The sequence below is a fragment of the Salvelinus namaycush genome, chromosome 36, assembly GCF_016432855.1.
Source record: "Salvelinus namaycush isolate Seneca chromosome 36, SaNama_1.0, whole genome shotgun sequence".
NCBI lineage: Eukaryota > Metazoa > Chordata > Actinopteri > Salmoniformes > Salmonidae > Salvelinus > Salvelinus namaycush.
In genome coordinates this window covers 11,807,018-11,827,034 of record NC_052342.1, presented here as the reverse complement: position 1 = coordinate 11,827,034, position 20,017 = coordinate 11,807,018, and the positions used below count along the sequence as shown (strand labels likewise).

Sequence of the window (20,017 nt, the reverse complement as noted above, 5' to 3'; positions counted from 1 at the left end):
TTCTGGAGTGGTGCCTGAGATTAGCATTTTCCACCACCATCAAAAAAACACAAAATTATGGAATTTCTTGTGGAAGATTGGTGTCACACCTCCGATATAGTTCCAGACACTTGTAGAATCTATGCCAAGGTGCATGTAAGCTGTTCTGGCTCATCATGGCCCAATGCCCCTTGCCCTAGGGGTGAAAGCATAGCCTAGTGGTTAGAGTGTTGGACTAGTAACTGAAAGGTTGCAAGTTCAAGTCTCTGAGCTGCAAAGGTACAAATCTGTTGTTCTGCCCCTGAACAAGGCAGTTAACATGCTCTTCCTAGGCTGTCACTGAAAATAACAATTTGTTCTTAACTGACTTGCCTGGTAAAATAAAAAAAACACTGTTTGCTTTATTTTCACAGTTACCTGTTCATCTCTGTTGCACTGATGTTGTCAGCTGATGTAGCTGATGTAATCTACTAGCTACTGGCCATGACAGATTGGTGACTGGGCTACAGGGACTGCAGGCATAGAGGAACAGTGTGTGGGTTAGTTTAGAGGGGCTGGCCTATGGAATCCCATCACTTCCCTATCTGTCATTCTACAGTGAAAGGGATTTTTGCCTTGGCAGGAGCAGTGTTCAGTTCTGTACAGTTTGATTTCTGCGAGAGGCCGTTTGTCCTCGTAATGAACCTCTCATATTTAAAGAGCAGTCATTTGTCCTGGTATTGACAAGAGCTAGCGTTTTGCATATATTTATGTGGGGAAAAAAGTTTTCAATAGATAAAATTAAAATCAAATACATTTTTATTAGTCACATGCGTTGAATACAACAGGTGTAGACTTTACCTTGAAATGCTTACTTACGAGCCCTTTCACAACAATGCGGAGTTAAAAAGTAAGAAAATATTAGAAAAATAAAAAAGTAAATAGTAACACAATAAAACAACAATAACGAGGCTATGTACAAGGAGTCTGAGTTAATGTGCAAGGGTACGAGGTAGTTGAGGTAATTGAGGAATAATGTGCATAATGTAGATAGGGGTAAAAGTGACTAGGCAATCAGGATCATAAACAGAGTAGCAGCAGCGTATGTGAAGAGTGTGAAAGTGTGTCTATGTGTGAGTGTGTATGTGTGTGTGGCGTCAATATGCATATTTAGTGTGTGAGTGTGTTTGTATATGTGTGTTGGAGTGTCAGTCTAGTATGTATGAGTGTGGGGGTAGAGTCCAGTGAGTGTGCATAGAGTCAGTGCAAAACTGTCAGTGCAAAAAAACTAAAGGGGTCAATGCAAATAGTTCAGCAGTCTTATGGCTTTGGGGTAGAAGCTGTTCAGGAGCCTTTTGGTCCTAGACTTGGCGCTCCGGTACGGCTTGCCATGCGGTAGCAGAGAGAACAGTCTATGACTTGGATGGCTGACACCGCCTTGTATAGAGTTTCTGGATGGCAGGGAGCTCGGCCCTAGTGATGTACTGGGCCGTACGCACTACCCTCTGTAGCTCCTTGCGGTCGGATGCCAAGCAGTTGCCATACCAAGCATTGATGCAGCCAGTCAGGATGCTCTCAATGGTGTAGCTGTTGAACTTTTTGAGGATCTGAGGGCCCATACCATTGATGTGAGCCATGACCAGCCTTTCAAAGTGTTTTATGACTACAGATGTGAGTGCTACAGTGCGATAGTCATTCAGTCAGATTACCCTGGCACTTCTTGGCACTGGGGCTATTGTGGTCTGCTTGAAACATGTAGATATTACAGACTGGGTCAGGGAGAGGTTGAAAATATCAGTGAAGACACTCGGCAGCTGGTCAGCACATGCTCTTAGTACGCATCCTGGTAATCCATCTGGCCCTGCGGCCTTGTGAATGTTAACCTGTTTAAAAGGTCTTATTCACATCGGCTACGGAGAGCTTTTATCAAACTGTCATCCGGAACGGCTGGTGCTCCCATGCATGGTTCAGTGTTGCTTGCCTCGAAGCGAGCATAGAAGGTATCTAGGTAGTCTGATAGGTTTGTGCCACTGGACAGCTCGCGGCTGGGTTTCCCTTTGTAATCCATAATAGTTTGCAGTAAAGAGGCTCCATGTTATTGTTAGCTAATTGGTTTTAAACCTCCTTTCTATACATAGACTCCTGGACTTTTAAATGCAAGTTTTTCAGTGTCATCCTGAATGAAGAATGACTGGGAGTCTTCTTCTGTGAGTGAGGTTTTGGAAAATAGAAAATAAAGCAGCCAATGACTAATTGATTGACTCTGCAACAGAGTCCCCATAATCTTACGCATTAGCCAAGTGTGTTTTAATAGCAAATAAGAAGCATTCAATGAATTATGGAATCTCAAAGGGGATTTATAAGGAAACAATCAGTGGAGAGAGCGAGTGGGGAGAGGATACTATTTTTCACTGAGACAAAATGGCTGAGGTTAGAGAGCTTTCTCCTCCCCCACCCTCTAACCTCTCTCTCTCTCTCTCTCGCTCTCTTCCCTACTGTCTCCGTCTCTCCCTCTCTCTCTCTCACCTTCCCTTCCTCTCTCTCTGTCTCACTTTCCCCCTTTTTTCTCCCTCCTTCCCACACTCCCTCCCTCACTCCCTCTCTCCCTCCCTCACTCTCTCCCTCTCGTTGTAATGGGATACCTAGCCTCTTGTCAAAGCTGATACATTATGTTAATGAGCAGACCGGACACAATTTCACAACTCATCCTGTTCAACCCCACAGGCGATGGAAGGTGAAAAACACAGCAGAAGTTGAAAATGCACTCAGTCCCAGCGATTTCCACAAATTTAACTTTGTGGTCTGTAAATTAGCCGCATAATTTTTAAGAGGAACATTTGTTGTGCAGGGTACCGTTGATGCCATTCTCTGTTTGGGAGGCATGGTAGAAACACCACAGTCCCTTACTACTGCACTTGGAAATAGGCAAAATAATAGATTTTTATCCTACTGTACAATTGGTTTAATTGCCTTTACTGACTGCTTGAAGGACCTTCACTACACTCACCAGTTACAACTATATCACCCGTAACTCAGTTACATACTGCATACATAGTATCAGTGCTTCCCAAACATCAATGTCTGCTAATTTGTCTAGATGCTGTCTATTACTCAACGCATGGTGCGATTACATGACTATCAACACCAGCTGTACTTGGCTCACTGTTTCAAATACCTGATACTGTTTACCCAGGGTCACCCAATCCCAGATGTTTACACAGCCGAGGTAACTGGGCCAGGGGCTTTCACTGCAAAGTTGAACTATTCATTTGCTTTCCAAATCCCCAGGGGATTACGGAGCACCGACAATTCCCACATGCATTTGTGAATGTCAGTTGTCGGGAAGATTCTGTTTACCCAGCCCTTTCTTTTTTGCTTTAAAGCCACTAGTGTAGTATTTTCACCGATCAGATGTTATCAAATGCGGATAACTTCCCACGATGTAACATCATTGACTCAATGAGTTTCAACCCCCCCCCCCCCCAAAAAAAAAGACTGGAGCCCAAAGCACCCTGCTGTGTTTTAAGGCAGTCTGTGTTCTCTGAGCTTTTTACTGGTCTACCAAGTACAAGCCTGAATTATATATTTGGGAAATCCCCCATGCATGCTGTGCCTCGTTTACTAAGTGCTGGTTATGAGGATTGCGTCTACCATGATTGTATTAGTACTTTGACGGTTATCTAATGCCTTTTGATGTAAGGAAGCTTTTTGGGGGATGTTGCTAGTCATGAAGTCGAGTGATGTGTAGTGAAGCATATCATCTGATATTGTATAGGATGGATTTAAATTCCTAAATGTAGTGCCCTAATAAGATGAATATGCTGCTGCAATACACCAATATAATTAATTCAGTCACATGATCTATCTGACATATCTCGATGTAAACATCAAATACTATTTTGGGAACTTGTATTGTACTGTATTTGGTGTGTGCTCTCTTGGATTATATTTAGTGCTCCATCCCAACCTTGAGAACCTTGCAATCGGTGGCAGTTTTGACGTGTGTTTCTCTGCATGGTTTGCTACACCAGCCCCTCCGTGAGATACTTGACTCCATTGATGGTCAAAGATCATCACTTTCACTTGCATCTGACGCATTCCAAGTATTCTGTCCGAGGTGACATTGAGATGTTTATAATCTGACAAGGAATCCAACAGAATCCGACAATCGAGGCGGATCAAGTTCCAGTGTGATGGGCATACATGTTATTACAATTTTCTCAGTCACTGAGTCTTAAACAAGCCCTTTGTGGACAGCAGTGTGTATTAAAGGGATATGTTGTGTTTGAGTAGCTTGCGCTGATGTGCTATCAGTAAAGAGAAGTCGATTGACAATATCAGTATCGCAAAACTCCTAGTGGCCAAAAACCATTCACGCCAAAGAACTCAAGCCTAATCTCTCTCTCTTACACACACACAACCATTATCCTAGTCCATATCGAGACCACACCGTCAGCACACCTTTTATCGGTTGTCATGCGTCAAAAAATGGTACAATTCTTGCTTCACATGAACATTTATCTGTTTAACACAAATAAACATAAAAATGTGACCATACATTTTGGGTGTGTCACAAAAGCATAATTAAGGTGATAGCTTTCCTGTTTCAAACAGTGACAGACAGAAGGCCCGTGAAACCAAGATGTCAGCAGTAGGAAATTGTTACGACTGTTTTATATTGTGTCAATTCTAGACCCTTTATTCAATCTCTGCTTCCTCCACTTGTTCTGCTTGAAACATGAATAATACATCAATTTTGAAATCAATTTATTTCATTATAAGATATAAATTGTATTAAAGCAGATTTCCTTTGGCCAAAATAACCCGGGAAGGGTATGTTTATAAGGGAAATCTAATTTCCAAGACCTCTCTTAGCCTGTCGCCCTATTTCCTGTTTCAAAGAAGCTAATTTAAATCACAGTCAAACATGGACAAACTATTTTCAAGCAATACAAAGCAATTTTTGCTAACCCTTGAAACTTTTCCTAACCTTAACCTCAGTCTCCTAACCTGCTAGGTTAATTCTCCTAACCTGCTACAAAAAAGTCACTTCGGTATCAAAGTGGAGTGAGAAGAGTGTTTCCTCAGTCAAACATCTGTGCATGCACGATAATTCAGTAATATGTGAGTGATATCACAATGCACTTTCAGTGTCCAAAAATGCATACAGGGACAAGTTTCACCTCTGTAAAGGGATATGGATAAAATTATGGATGGATATGTTGAGAAATACAGCTCTATTATGTCTATCAAAAGGCTCTCTTTGAGGTGGAACTGTCACATTTTGGAATATCCCAACCCAGCTGTACATTGCTGATAAAGCAAAGGTGGGTAGATTTAGAGGCCTGTCATCGTTGATGTGCTCAACTGTAAAATATCACATTTTTACCGCGTTGAGAACTGTGCCTTGTAAGTAGAGTGTGGGGGAAGACAACAACGGGACTGTGAAAGATGTAGGGGAAAACAGAGAATGAGAGATGGAGAAAAGGAGAGCAAATGGCGTCATACGATTAACACAAAGAGGCATTAGTGTCTGCCTTTGTTCATGAAGAACTCTTACATTTGGTCGAGTAATTTTGCTTGAGAGAAAACAAAAGCATAATTAACAGTTCCGCCTCAAATGCCAAAAACAACATAATTGAATACATCAGTTGAACTGGTGCAGAGAGAGGAACATTTTGTTGAAGAGGATTCAGGTTTGCCATTTAGTTGATGTACTAACATGTTTGTATTGAACTTTATGGAAAATGTAAACAGTTTGTCAAATTAGGGTGAATGATGCCGTCATTGTACAATAAGCTGTCCTATTCAATTCCACACAACATTGCTTATTTTTCTTTAAAAGTTTGTCTCAACCATTAAGCACCTTCAAGTAACATACTGTAGTCCATGGCCAAACAAAATAAACACTGTTTTTCCATCACAAAAGAATACCAAATCCTAGGCATGCTACACTGCTACGTAAACATCTGGGTCACATGCTGTATTGAAACAGAGTGGCTGGCACAGATTAACTCTATAACGTTAGTGTTGCACAGTCCGTCCTCTTTGTCAAAAGGAATTTACCCACACGTCCCACACTGTTGGACATCTGCCAGTGTCCTGGGATTATGGTCAAGTCCTGAGTGCGTCATGGCACCAGTCATCCTTAGATGGCCTTTTCTGGCAGATTTTTTGGGCCTGCAGATTTCACTCCTTCATCTATGTCCTGAGAGATGATTTATTACATGATTTATCCTGTCTTCCGGCACCATTTTTCATATGCTAAGACCATTTCCATTTAGTCCTCTCCCGAGGTCACTGCACTCTGTCTTTCATTCTCTCGTTCCCTCTCTCTCTCTGTTCTGTGTGCGTTGCCTGCACTTGTAGGTCACTATTGTCCAAGTCCATAAAGCAACCAATTCTTAATTAGAACCCATTTACAATGAATGCCCAATCAGCAAGCCAGGCCGAACTCAATTGTCATTGGAGGAGTGTTACAGGAGCAAAAGAGACAGTTGGTTAACATTACTAACCTGGGGAAATTCTTCCAGGCTGTTGCTTCATTTATTTGGCGCTTTGATAGCAGATACATTTCTAATCAGTGTGCCTTAACTGCACATTACACGCTATACTGCGAGAAGAAACGGCTGTGGTTGACGCTGCTGTGGCATTTAAGGGGGAAAGAAAATAGTTTACTGTCACATTTAAAAGGAAATGGAAAATGTTTTGTGGGCTTTTTGTGCTGGCTGAAAAACCTTATCTCGCGAACACCGAGAAGAAGACTAAGAGCGCATCCTAAGCTGAGCATGCTGTACAACAAAGCTAAAAGGAGTGAGACATTTTAAACGGATGGGTGTCATACTTGAAGAGTTCCCCCACCGACATTCCAGCATTCTGATAATCCGCCATTTTCAGGCAGGAGGGATTCCCAAACCACAATGCGTTTCAGCACGCTCTTTCTCCTGCGTGGCGCCACAGCAACTGACCTGTGACAGCCTCTTTAAGTAGATTGTATCCGCTCAAAAACATCCAACAAATATATCTTATTATGGCCTGCAGGGATTTTCCCAGAAGAATAACCTCAAGCCTGGGGTGAAAAGTTTTGTTCCGCCTGGGGGGAAAAAAGACCTGACTGGATCCAATTCCCGTGCGGCAGGCACGAAATTAAAGCCGGAATGTGACCAGAAAGGTTTATGTCTTTATGAATTCATTTTTTGGGGGGAGAGTACACCGCACCGCAGCAAATGCTTTTTCCTTTCCTCACATCCCTTTGTACCTATTAGGTAATTTTGGAGTTGAATGCAATGTGATATATGGAAACCTATCATCGCTGTATTAGAAGTGTTGACTGATAGATTTACAAAATATTCCACAAACCAATATTCTAGTCAGGATCATGTGAGGGTGACAAAGAATGTCACACAGGAAGTGCACTCTTCCTGACTTCCTCTCCCCAGGTCAAGTCTTTGGAGTGTCAACAGGAAGCTGTCTGTCAAAGAAGTGGTTTATAATCGTTCTGTAAATCTTCTGTCAACGTTGAGCAAATATCAAGTGGCAGAACTAGACATTCAGCCCCTTGGTTCAGCTGCACTGTCACCTCGCTGTGCTAATGAATCGCTTCCCGTCGAGATAACCACATTAGGCCCTCAACGTTCTGTAAACAGGGTTCTCCCTCTTCTCTCCCTCTATACACCATTACGCAAACTGGGCTAAGTTGGTCGGGTAAACAGTAACTAATCACATCCCAAATGTTAGTCTGGTCTGTCGAGACTCAATTAGCCAGATTTAATTAGCGGTCCTCCCAAGGAGAATATTACTTATGTTTGTCTGTTGTAATTACATGACTGTGCAAAGGGGGTGTCATGCCAGCGTGTTTTCTGAGAGTTCTTTGGGGTTAGGGGAGAGGGGTTTGGTGGTAGCAGTTGAGACATTTACAGGGCTGGTTAGTGTTACCAAATTATTGTTTTTTTTAATATACTTGTATGGCTACCCGTGTCATTGTGGAGAAGCATGTTGTTAGGGAGACACTGCGGAGACATAAGAGTGAACGATAGACATCATTTGCTAATAGCCTGAGCTTATGTCCAATGACCTCATGTATTTTGTGAAAATATGCTCACTGAGGTACTATTTGAGCCAATCTCTTTTTTTCCTACCCTCGCATACTTGGCACCAGGTTCCTATAGTGCCTGATGGCCTGACTGGTTAATGTGTGCAAATTGTCATTGGGAGTCCTTTTATATCAAGCACCAGTGCTCAGCAGTTCTTTCGAAGGTGACTTCAGCATTACTCCCCTCCATCTCATTTAGTGTGTAGATCCATTGTTGAATACAGTACGGTCTTGAGCAAAGTTATAAAACTTCCCTTGTCTGAAACTGTCCTTGAGCTTTCAGGTTTTTTTCTTCCAGTGACGTGAAAAAGAAACCACACAGAGGCCCCTTTATGCTGCATTTCACGTTTTACTTCAATCCACACGGAATGGTGATGTCATGCATGATGTACTCAGACACACAGAGAACCCACTCACAGACATTAGCACATACAAGTGTAAAGGACATCATGCTGCTTGCTTAGCGAGTACCACTTCCTCCCGATTCAGCCCATACCTAGCGAACTCGGGACCTCTGCTTTGCTAGCACACGTGACCACCCTCCTGAAGCGTCTTACCAGTCGGCGACACGCAAAAAGCTAGCTAATCACTGGCGGAAATGGGGACGCCTCAGGCTGAATAGTACGTTTTACACATCCCCATGTGCTACACAAGCATGCACACACACAAACACAAATTAAAACGTATCCAATTTCCAATTCTATCACAGGAAACAGCCAATAGTTCCCTGAGTGGTAATGAATTAGCCCAGGTTGATCATTTATGTAACCGCAAGTTGAAAACCCAATTAATTAATTGTTTATTATTTGTTTTGTCAATAACTCCACAGTTTTTCAAAAAGGCATACAACAAACATCAGGTCTGCCACATAAATTAACTAGCGATTACTCTTGTTTAATTTGGTTCTCTTGGCCTCCTGAAGAAAATGCTGCCGCAGCTTCGGACGGTTTGAGTTGTTAATCACACCAGAAGTGGAGGAAAGGTGTTTAATTTCCTCCTTTATTTATTAGCGCAATGCTAGTTTATTCTGTGAGGTAAACGAATGTACTGGGAGTGGCAGAGGAAGGCGAAAAGGGACTGTGGTAAGATATTTTTATATCACCTAGGGTAGTTTTAGAGTTATGGTTGGGCAGTGTCTGCAGATACCTCACAGCTGATGTCATGACTTCTTAGCTGTTCTGGAGGAACACGACTGCACAAAAGGACTGTAAATCATATTGTGAGGTCCGCAGGAATGTGTTCAAAAGGCCAGAAAACGTTTTGTTACCAGATCATTGGTTTCAGACCGACCAATACGGCAGTCTCAGCTGCCCATATGTTATTGGAGTTGAACCAAAGGGAAATGACAGGGATGCCAAGGCATCCTTGAACATTACTTAACTTCAAATTGTGCAACGTGTAGTGGATACTGTAACATCGTAGTCTACAAGACAGCATCATAGGCAACAAATTGAACAGGCAATACAGCGGTTTGTCTGACATGAAAGAAACATGGTATGACATACCTTAGATCTCTCAAACTTAGTTGATATGGTGTCAAACAATATAATTCTGACAAAGACCTTACAGTGGATATATTTAAACATGTAGACTCTGGAGCAGACTTTCCAAGGCTATTGCTTTTGCCCAGCACGAGAGCAACTTTGATTGCTCAAAGAAAGGCTAAATTATGATCTCCTGAGCACCTTTTTGTTCCTTCAACGATACATTGTACTTTTCTACAGAGTTTTTTAGGCTGCACAGATTGTCACATCCCATTATGATAGTCAACATGCGTCCATATTCCGAGGCATGTTCCTGGCTATTGTGTTCCAGCAGGTAGCTTTTGATTCGCTTTAGAAATCAACTGATTTTTCCGTTCGACCTTGCAACGGGCTGTGGGAGGCTCGGGAGTGGGAGCTACCTCACACAATTAATTCCTCCGCCTCCTCCTCTCCCTCCTTTCAAACGAAACACCTCTGCAAACCCATTCTCTTTCATTAGTCTATTTCTTTAATGGCACTTTAACACAGAGGTTCTTTTTATGAAAGAGAAATGTACCGTCCTTTTCTTTTTTTTCCTGTCTTCTTCTTCTTTTTACTTGGGATCTAAAACCGTTTCCTGTTTCTTTTATGCAGTGTGGGCAACGGCTGTAACCAGTAGATTTATTGTCACATTTGATGTATTAATCCGCAAAGCTAAGCTTTTAAGGCGTTCTTCTTGCCCAGCATTCTTATCTGTATGCCCCTAAGTCATGAGAGGTGGCATTTTTCTAAATAGTTTTTAAGTATTACATATTTGTGAGAGAAATGTTAATGTTAGGCTCCCTAAATAGGTTATTTTTCTCATAACTTATTCTCATAATTGTTGTTAACAACTAAAAGTAAGTAATTTGACTAATAACCAGACTCCTGATCATTTCGGCCTGCATGAGTATCCAAGATTCACATTTTAAAGCCTTATCTGATACCAAATCCCTGCCTTCAGCTATGGGTATTTACCATGCAATGAGAGATCATGTTTTGTGGTGACTTATTTTTATATAATAACCTCCATACTATATAGACTCCATACTATGGAGTGGACGTTTTGTATTTCTTCTTAGCACACGCTGTGGCTCTTTCTCGTGTCCTTCTCCCTTTCTCTGTCACTAGTTGCCTCAGTTACTACTCTCCATCAGCGTGATTGATTTGTAACTCAAGATGTTAATAGAGTGCACGTAGCCTGTAGTGTCTCCCCAACAGGTAGCTCAATATGCCGCAATGGAGCTAAAATTAGTAGCACGCTAAGCTGTGGTATTTATCGACTAATGAGGAACACATTCAAGGTTGTGTGAGAGTGAGGGTCTTAGTGTAGGACGAGGAAACATGACGCCAGCAAACTTTTAATAGGACCAACCTCGAGGGCATACCTAATTTCCTTAATGGCCAATGATCAAGAAGAAGATACTCAGGATACTTAAGTCATATGTAACACCTTGGATTGAGGATTTATGTTAAACTGTGTGTTTGTGACATGTATTGCTAATGACACTTGAAATAGTGTTGTTATAAGATTCCTTACCCCTTTCCTTAATTGCAATTACTCTGAATCACAAAGACTTGACAATTACTTTCAGCCACCCCAAAGACACTCTCCAAGGTGATTTTCTAGCAGTTGACAGTCAAACCTATGTGAATATCAATAGAATGTCATTCTATTTCTGTGCTTATGCCCTCATAAATAGCATCCAATCGTTAAAGTAAACCTTGGTTCAGGTAGGGACACTAACTTGAAGAGGGGAAGTTAAGAAGCTCAAAACAAAGTTCCTCATTTGTAATGAAGTCCAATTCTTGAAAAGGATTTACCCACTAAGGTATCCTCTCCTGCCAGATACCCGAAAGCATCATTGGAAGGCAGCCACGGCTATCGTCGGCTGCACAGAGACAGCGACTGCTCAAAGCTGTTTCCAGCCTGAAGTGTGTCTCATGAAACTTTAATGAAGAGAGCGACTCGAAATAGGTGGCGTTTGAGAGAAGGGAGGGAAAGACGCTAATTAGGCATATCACAACAGGGAGAGCGAAGCTTTAAGGTGTGCTTCAGCCTCATTGGTATGCCAACCTTGTTCCATATTAACACTTTAGCATTAGCGGCTACCTGAACAAAGCTAAAGCAATAGCCATTTTGGATGGGATATGTTACCCAGTGCTCTCTGTAAGTCTTCTCTCACTGTGAAAGGAAGTCAGCTTCCTGCTAAGAGCTTCAAGGGGCCAGACAAGCTGATGTAGGCCTTTGATTGTCTTTGTTTGGTTAAAATTATAATTTTTTTGCACAGGAGCTGGAGCTGCGGTAGTTATCTTGTCTCGCATCTCAGAGAACAGGAAGGGGAGCAGCCCCCCTTTCTAATAGCAGCACTTTGTGGTGGATACAGGGAAGAGACAAGCTTACGCAATGTGGCAGAGACACATGCATACCCTCCTGTCACACCATCCAATATGCACTTGTAAACACGCTCGATACAGTACAAATACTCAAAACACACCCCATTGTCAAATGTCAACTGTCTAAAAAAGCTGTTAAGTTTTGTGTATCATTTTGTTAATGCAGAGCCTTGCTGAATATTGTGAGACTAGTGGTTATCTAAATGTTCAATCTCCATGTTCATATTATTTGTATTTTCTGTCCATGTCAATATAATAGCCTGGTAAATAAAGGGAAGGTTTCAGCAAAGTATATCTCAGATGGAAGCAGAAAATAGTATGATGTCACTGAATAACTGTTTAGAACTTGACAATAGTATGAACACAATGCACACATCTCTCTATATGCCACTGCCTTGTTCTCTCTCTCTCTCTCTCTCTCTCTCTGTCTCTCTCTCTCTCTCTCTCTCTCTCTCTCTCTCTCTCTGGCTCTCTGTCTCTGTCTCTGTCTCTCTCTCTCTCTCTCTCTCTCTCTCTCTCTCTCTGTCTCTCTCTCTGTCTCTCTGTCTCTCTGTCTCTCTCTCTCTGTCTCTGTCTCTGTCTCTGTCTCTGTCTCTGTCTCTCTCTCTCTCTCTCTCTCTCTCTCTCTCTCTCTCTCTCTGTCTCTCTCTCTCTGTCTCTCTGTCTCTCTCTCTGTCTCTCTCTCTGTCTCTCTCTCTATCTCTGTCTCTCTGTCTCTCTGTCTCTCTCTCTGACTCACACACATTATTGTTGATTCTAATTCTCTACACTCACACACACACACACTCAGTCTACCTCTCTTTCTCTCTCCTATTGCTTGTAATTATTTCTGCCATCTTCCTCTGGCTCTCTCCTCTCTCACTCCTCTCACTTGCACTCAATGAGCTCACAGCTATGGTTTTCTCTTGGTTTTCACAGAGGACCAACTGCCCCCTGGTTTCCCCACCATTGACATGGGTCCCCAGTTGAAAGTGGTAGAGCGAACTCGTACGGCCACCATGCTCTGTGCCGCCAGCGGCAACCCTGACCCAGACATCTCCTGGTTCAAAGATTTCCTGCCCGTCAACACCACCAACAACAATGGACGTATCAAGCAGCTCAGATCAGGTAGGGTGTCACTTCCGCCACCAGAACTAAACCGGGAGTACTCTTTCATATTTGTACCCTAATCCCTTCTGTTTCTGTTCTCTCATTTTCCTTCTCCTCTTCTTCTTTGGCTTTAATTTTCTAGGTAATGGCATTGTTTCTACTGCTTCTTCTTCCTTCTCTACTGTGTGTGTGTATCCTGGTGTGTGTCGTCTGTTCCTCCCATCCCCTGTCTCTGGTGTTGTCATGGCTCCGTCGGTTGTCTCTGTGTGTTTTGCCGCTTCAGTCTGACTTCCACATTGCTCACTGCTGTGACTGTTCTTCTGACGAGTTAATTTTAGTTGATTCCCTTTGACTGCCTCGATGCAGTGTTTGACGGATCCATTCTCTTTTGTTTTATATCTCTTGTTTTATAAAAAAACGATGAATATTCAACATTGGGCTTCATTCAGAACTTGCAAAGGAGCACCCGTGGTTTTTAGTAATTTTGTTGTTTTTAAAGGCTCCAAGAGAAAATTGCAGAACGGAGTGAATAGGAAGACATTTAGGCTATTTCCTTTTCTAATTCTTTGTCATTTTTTGTTGTGATTTAAACTAACAGTTGTATTAAAACAGAAAATAAAAACTTCAGTCGAGGCACCTATTCCTTCCGGAATGTTTTCCGGTCTTAAGTAGCCACAGTAGTGTGTGAGGCTTGTGTCTAGCTTTCCCAGTCCCTTATTGACTCTCTCTGGATCTACTCCCTGCTTTTCCACGTAGACTCCAGATTTTTATTCTCTTTGCCTGTGGCTTATTCCCAATACTTCCTCATCCCATTCCTCTGAATATTCCAAGTTTCCTTTTAATGCGGTAAAGCATTAGAAATTCAGAATCCATCGGATATATGCTAGCGTTACTTAACTTGTAGTTTGGCTGGCAATATTTACTATTAGCATTCCTATTTGAGATTTTGCACTACTTCTGGTACAATTCGTCTTCTACGTTTGACCACCTGCCTTTTCAGATTTCACAGCTGTCCTTTGTTAAAATGTCTTGTTAACCCTCCTTTACCTTATTGTTAACAGAATCTGTGTAAATTAACCCTCTTTTTTTAATGTGCGACTTTGATTTTCCTGTGACGTAGAGTTGATAAAGTTTTAACTCTGACAAAAAAACTAATGTAACTTAACCTAAGGAATATAATAATATTTTTATGCTGTCTTTCTTCTCTCCGTATTTAAATCTACAGAATCCTTTGGTAAGTGCTTAGTTCTGAAGCACACTTCACTCCCAACTAATTTTTCTTCATGTTATAACTATTAATAAAATGCATGGCATGCATTTTACTAACAGTTAGTGTAGACACAAAGATAACGCTAGTGGCACACATACGTTCCCCCCACAAAGCTTTCCTATAAGCAATACAGGCACCTTTTCCAGAGCACACACATTTCACCCAGCTTTAGCCCGGTAGATGCCATATCCCCCACCTTAGTAATAAAACCTACCTATCTACCCTCACTGTATGGTCAATCACTCACTCACCTACTCACAAACTCACTCACTCACTCAATACTGTATAGCCTACCACCACTACAGAGATTTAAGCAGATGTTTAGCGATTACTAGGAGGTCAAGCTAAAGGGTTCCAGGTCTCTTAAACGAGTATCTTCCCTCTCATATTCAAACTCCTCCAAGCCTTCCCTTCAGTAGATGGTCTTCAGAATCCATGCCACTTCCAAAATGGCACCTCCCCTGTGGCACACCACTGTACAACGTTCTCTGACCTTCTCTGACCTATGATACCTTCCTAAGATGAATCCTGTCTTTTTTTGCCAATAGAGTACAGAGTTCTCTCTCTTTCTAGCTCTCTCTCTCTTTCTCATTTCTCTTTCCTCTAGTCCGCTTTATTTACGTACTCTGTTAAGTCTAATTTGATTCTTCTTCCAAAGCCCCCAGCCTGTATCTTCTCCTACTAATGATTCTTCTTTCTAATCTTATTTGCATTCATATTATCCACCCAGGTGGTACACCAATAAGAGGTAAGAGTGCTGAACTGATGTTCACAGAATGAACAAAACAAATTCATTCTTGCTGTCGTCCCATCCATCCGCCCGTCCGCCTTCATTTTTGTCCTGTTTCCCAACTCCAAATCCCATTTCGTTCCCATTATCGACCTTCCTTCTTATTTGTCCTGTTCTGTTGACTCCATCCAATCTCCATTTTTTGTCTATGCTTTATTTCCTCCTTTGAATTTTGATTTGAAGAGCCTTTTTCAAAAAACTCAGTTGTGATATGCTTGCTCCGGCTCAAAGAAGCATATCCAATGACAACTTTTTTTTCAAACTCTAATTGTTCTTTCATTTTTTTGTTTTCTTTTTGGCCATAGCGCTCATGTGTCCCTCTTTTTGTCCAACTAAAACAACCAAACATTTTTCCCCCTTAGCTGCTCTTGTTCAGCACTAAAATTATGCACAGATGCTGTGGAATCACGCAGGCATGCTGAAGACAACATTTCCTTTACTCTGCTTTTTTCTCCCAAAGAATTCTTTCTATCTTTGCAAGCCTATTTTTTAATTTATTCTATTTGCTTTCCTCTCCTGTACCTTGTGTAAAAAAAAGCCCAAACAACTACTTTTTTGATAAAGTTTCTCCGGGTGCTTTTTTCCTGTTTCACCTATTTTTCTTACTTTTCTTGGGTTTGAAGGCTATTTTACTTTTTGACGTTTTTTTATTCTTCAGGGTTTGGGGGAAGGCAAACAGTTGAGTCTGGCGAGGACCTGGCGGGTCCATTTTTGCCGTTTGGGAATTGGAGAGTGATTGATGCATAAGCCATTTTTCCCCTGGTCATATGACACCACACTGCGGATCCCATTGGTGGATTTTTATGGGTGTCTTTTGTAGCTTTCACAAGCTAACGCAGTGGTTGGTTGCCTTCTTGTCGGATCAAGGCCACCATTTTGAATTTTGTCTTCTAATACAATTGCATTTTATTTTTCAGCTAAGGGTTGTCAAAAGGTTGTAAGTTGTGCCGACATACATTTCTTGCTCTTTGGACAAGATCTGCATGTCAAAAGTTTTGTGACAGAGGGTGATATATTGGTAAAACGATATTATGATAAGTATTTTTTCACATATCTCAGCAGCATTTTTTCCCCATTTTTTTGTAAGTGCTGCATTTTTCTAACCGACTTTGACTAGATGAAGTCCTAAATTTATTTTATTGATATTAGATCTGTGATTGAATATGCTAAAATTCATACCCAAATTAATTTTTTAATTGTCCTCCCTTGTTATGCTGCTTTTGTATACTGTAAACCTCTTTTGTTTGATCCATGCTTCCTTGAAGCAGTTTCACTCATCCCCATATTGACAGTCCAGTGAAATGTTGTACATTGCAGGGCTTGCCCCTATCCCTCAAAGTCGAGCTATACTATGACATATTTTCACACTGGTATTAAAGTTGAGTGCCTTTTTAGACCCTGCAACATGTATGTAGGTTGGTTTTTATCATCTGATGTCAACAATGAGGTAAATGTTAAATGTTAAATATTTTTCCATGGTTGTTAAATGTTTATTTGCTCCCCTAAGATTTCTGTAGGCCTGATAGTATAAAGCTATCTGACTAAAACTATCCATGATTGATGTTATACTAACTAGTCTTTTTATAATTACAGAAAATATGTAATAAAGATGTCACACATTTGATACATCAGGCTGGTGTAATGTTAGGGGAAAACTGTCAAGTTACAAGAAGAATGCCTATTTGCGAAACAAGGAAGGTTGTGTTGGTCAATGGTGAAGTAAACTATCCTCTGTGCAAATGATCCCTACAGATACAAAAAAAATCCCTCTACGCTAGTTACAATGGTAGCCGATTTTACGATGTACCCTCATCGATTCATAAAATAAGCAAGTCTAGGAGTGAGGGGGCTTCAATAACATGTTGGTCCCTGACCAGGCAATCAAGTTTAAAAAAAAGTTGGTTAACTATATAAAAAATGGCTGACACTAAACCAATGGTGTCCGGCACCTACCTTCTATTCCCACGCAGGGGCCCTCCAGATTGAGCAGAGCGAAGAGTCCGACCAGGGGAAGTACGAGTGCGTCGCCACCAACAACGATGGAACCCGTTATTCTGCCCCCGCCAATCTATACGTCAGAGGTAGGAAAGTGACAACAAAACAACAACGGTATTCTCCTTTGGAAGCAGGTTACCCACATTCTGATAAGAAAATATATATAGAAGAAAACATTAAAGTGGTATTTGGTATGGTATATTATGGTACAACTGGTGAGATGGGTGTTCAAAACTGGGTAATTCTGGGTATTGGAGTTAGTGATCCAGTCCAAATGTTCATGTCCAGTGAGGTACTTGTAAGTATGGCTCTTTTGTTCTATTTGACCAACCTGCACTGATTTGAACCTGTGTGTTCTGTTTTCTGTCTTTCGTTCATTTTCCTGTCTAACTCCAATGACTTGACTGCTTGGTGTGTTTTACCTACTAATTGCCTTTTACTCCCAAATGTACCTTGAGGGGAAACAGGTGGACAAACCCCTCCACCAATCCCCTCTTTTCATAGTAGCAGATCCTCTCTGATCTTTCTGTTTCTTTTCTTTTTTCTCTTTTGAGCAACATTGGAAGGACACCTTTAACTCTTTGTCAATACAGTTTTAAAAGTGCTGAGATTATATTTAATAGTGATTGTATGTAGTCATCAGATAAATGTAGATTTTCTAAATAATGAATTTTAACTACGTGATGAAAATCACCAATTTTTTTTGCAACAATTTTAATGTTTAAGTTAATGTTGATAGCATCAGCGCATAAATTGATTTGCTGATTTTCTTATAAGTGATAATTCCTTGAAAGGTAACACTGTATTGTGGCCTTCATAGCACCTTCTTGAGCTATCACAAATCTTTGTTCCAATTATCATGAACTGTCTTGAGGTTCGGCTTTCGATGTGAAAGTCACATTACATAGTTTAAGTCCATTGTAATAAATATTATTGTGTGTTTACTGATAAGATTAAGGCCATTGTTACATTTTTATATCAATCTTTGAACACCATTGGATATTATTATTATTTTAAATAAAATAGTTTTTCATGAATTTAATATGAATATTTTAATTGCCAGCTGTAGCTATTTTTCTTTAAAAACTATTATCTCTAATTCTGTTCGAGTCTTGTGGTTTGCAGTATCATCACAGATCATTCATTTAAAACACAGTCAATGACAATACTTAGAATACTGAATAATGGTGAGTTAACAGATATTTGATTGGGTGGAACAAACTGAAAGTGGATATTGACCAAATTGAACAGCGATATCTTTCTGGATATCATATTAGGACTTTTTGCATCGCTCACATTTTCAACATGCAGAACATCTGTATGTAAAACCCAACCTACACATAGCACATATATGTTCATCCTTAGCACTCGATACAAGCCAACCACATGACTGGGATAGGATTGTATTATATGCTAAACATAGTAAATTATTTCAACCCTCAAAATGCTTAACATGTTGAAGTGGTGCTAGTTAAGACGTCTGCCTCTAAACCAGGGTCTGAGGGCGATGCAGCGGACTCCCTGTCCCCATGTGACAGGAGGTCCTTCAAAGTAGCATTTTGAACGCCTTGAACATGGCCTTTTTACTCTCTCTGTGTTTCCCTTGTTTTCTTCTCCTTTCCTCATTTCATTGTGTTCTGCATCAAACCCCCTACATCCCTCAGAGCTGCGAGAAGGTTGGTGTTTTTTTACTTTTATACCGCCTTACAAAACTGAAACTAAAGAAACTAATTTATTGCAACCATAAAAAAAATATAAAAAATATCAAGAATACAAATGAAGTGAATGTACAGTAGTTGCACCTGCGTGCCATTTTTCTCTCTCGTTTTGTTCTCTCCTTGGTTCATTATTATTTATAGCCTTGTATTATTATTGTTTCTGCTTAGTTGCTCAGTACATTTTTTTCCATGAGGAATTCCCTTGGTCTTGGCTACAATGCTTGACTGTCCAAAAAGTGGTGCATGTAATGGAAGGGATAGTGCAGCTTTAGTGTGGTGGGAGGGTGTGGGATAATATTTGCATCTTCGGGAGTATTTGCATGGTGACCTGTTTATGCTCAAGCTAGAGATCCCCCCCCTCACCTCTGTTCTCAGCCTCACCCCTACCCTTTGCCCCCGCCCCTCGGTGTCCTTAGCTTGTTAGTGTTCCTGCTTGGTAACTCAGGTCAACGCCGTGACAACGGCAGGCGGCACAAAAGAGCACAGCGCCAACTTGAGCCGCAGCACCGGAGCAGGAAGGGTGTCCTCTATCACTACAGGCTCCTGGAATGAAGTGCTGCCACACTCTGCGGCCTGCCTAGGCACAGGAAAATGAGCAAATAATTCCCACTGAGCAGCCATTTGACTAACTAAGACTGGATGAAAATGTTCCCTCTATTGCTCTTCGTCATAGTATCAGAGAAATATATATATTTAAATCCATAAGCTAAATTCTCCTTGTTATTGTCAGTGGCGAGGTCTAGCGCTCAGCTGTTAAGGTAGCATAGCCTTGTGAGATGAAAGCATAATGTATTTGGAGCAATAGGCGCAAGACTTGACAAATGTAATGATATTCAAATGAGTATGATAACATTATGTCTTGGTGGATTGTGATCCAATTGGATATTAATTAAATATTAAGCGAGTTATAAGTTGTGTTTAATAATGCAAGGAGTTCTCTGAAATTCCTTCTCTCTGGAGAGGAACAATCTGCTTAGCAGAATGTGCTGTATGAAATGTGATGGCGGTTGAACACGTTCGCTAATGCTACATGTAGATTCAGGCTTGTAGCGTTAGCAAACAATGCTATTAGCCAACAATGCTATTAGCAAAAAATGCTATTTTAGCTAACGCTCAGTTTTACATCACATCATGTTAATGTATATTAATGGCCACATACAGCGAGAAAATCCAAATGGCTCTTGCCATTACATTAGTCAAGGCTCA

At 41.1% G+C, this 20,017-nt stretch overlaps 1 protein-coding gene across 1 annotated transcript in view; it reads left to right on the top strand.

Moving 5' to 3' along the window:
* The window catches only part of LOC120030233 (receptor-type tyrosine-protein phosphatase delta-like), a 176,217-nt gene that overhangs the window by 67,662 nt on the left and 88,538 nt on the right, over nt 1–20,017 (top strand). The window contains exons 4-5 of the mRNA XM_038975579.1: nt 12,868–13,056; nt 17,069–17,179. Of these exons, the coding sequence (XP_038831507.1) occupies nt 12,868–13,056; nt 17,069–17,179 (300 nt within the window). The remainder of the gene's footprint in view (nt 1–12,867; nt 13,057–17,068; nt 17,180–20,017) is intronic.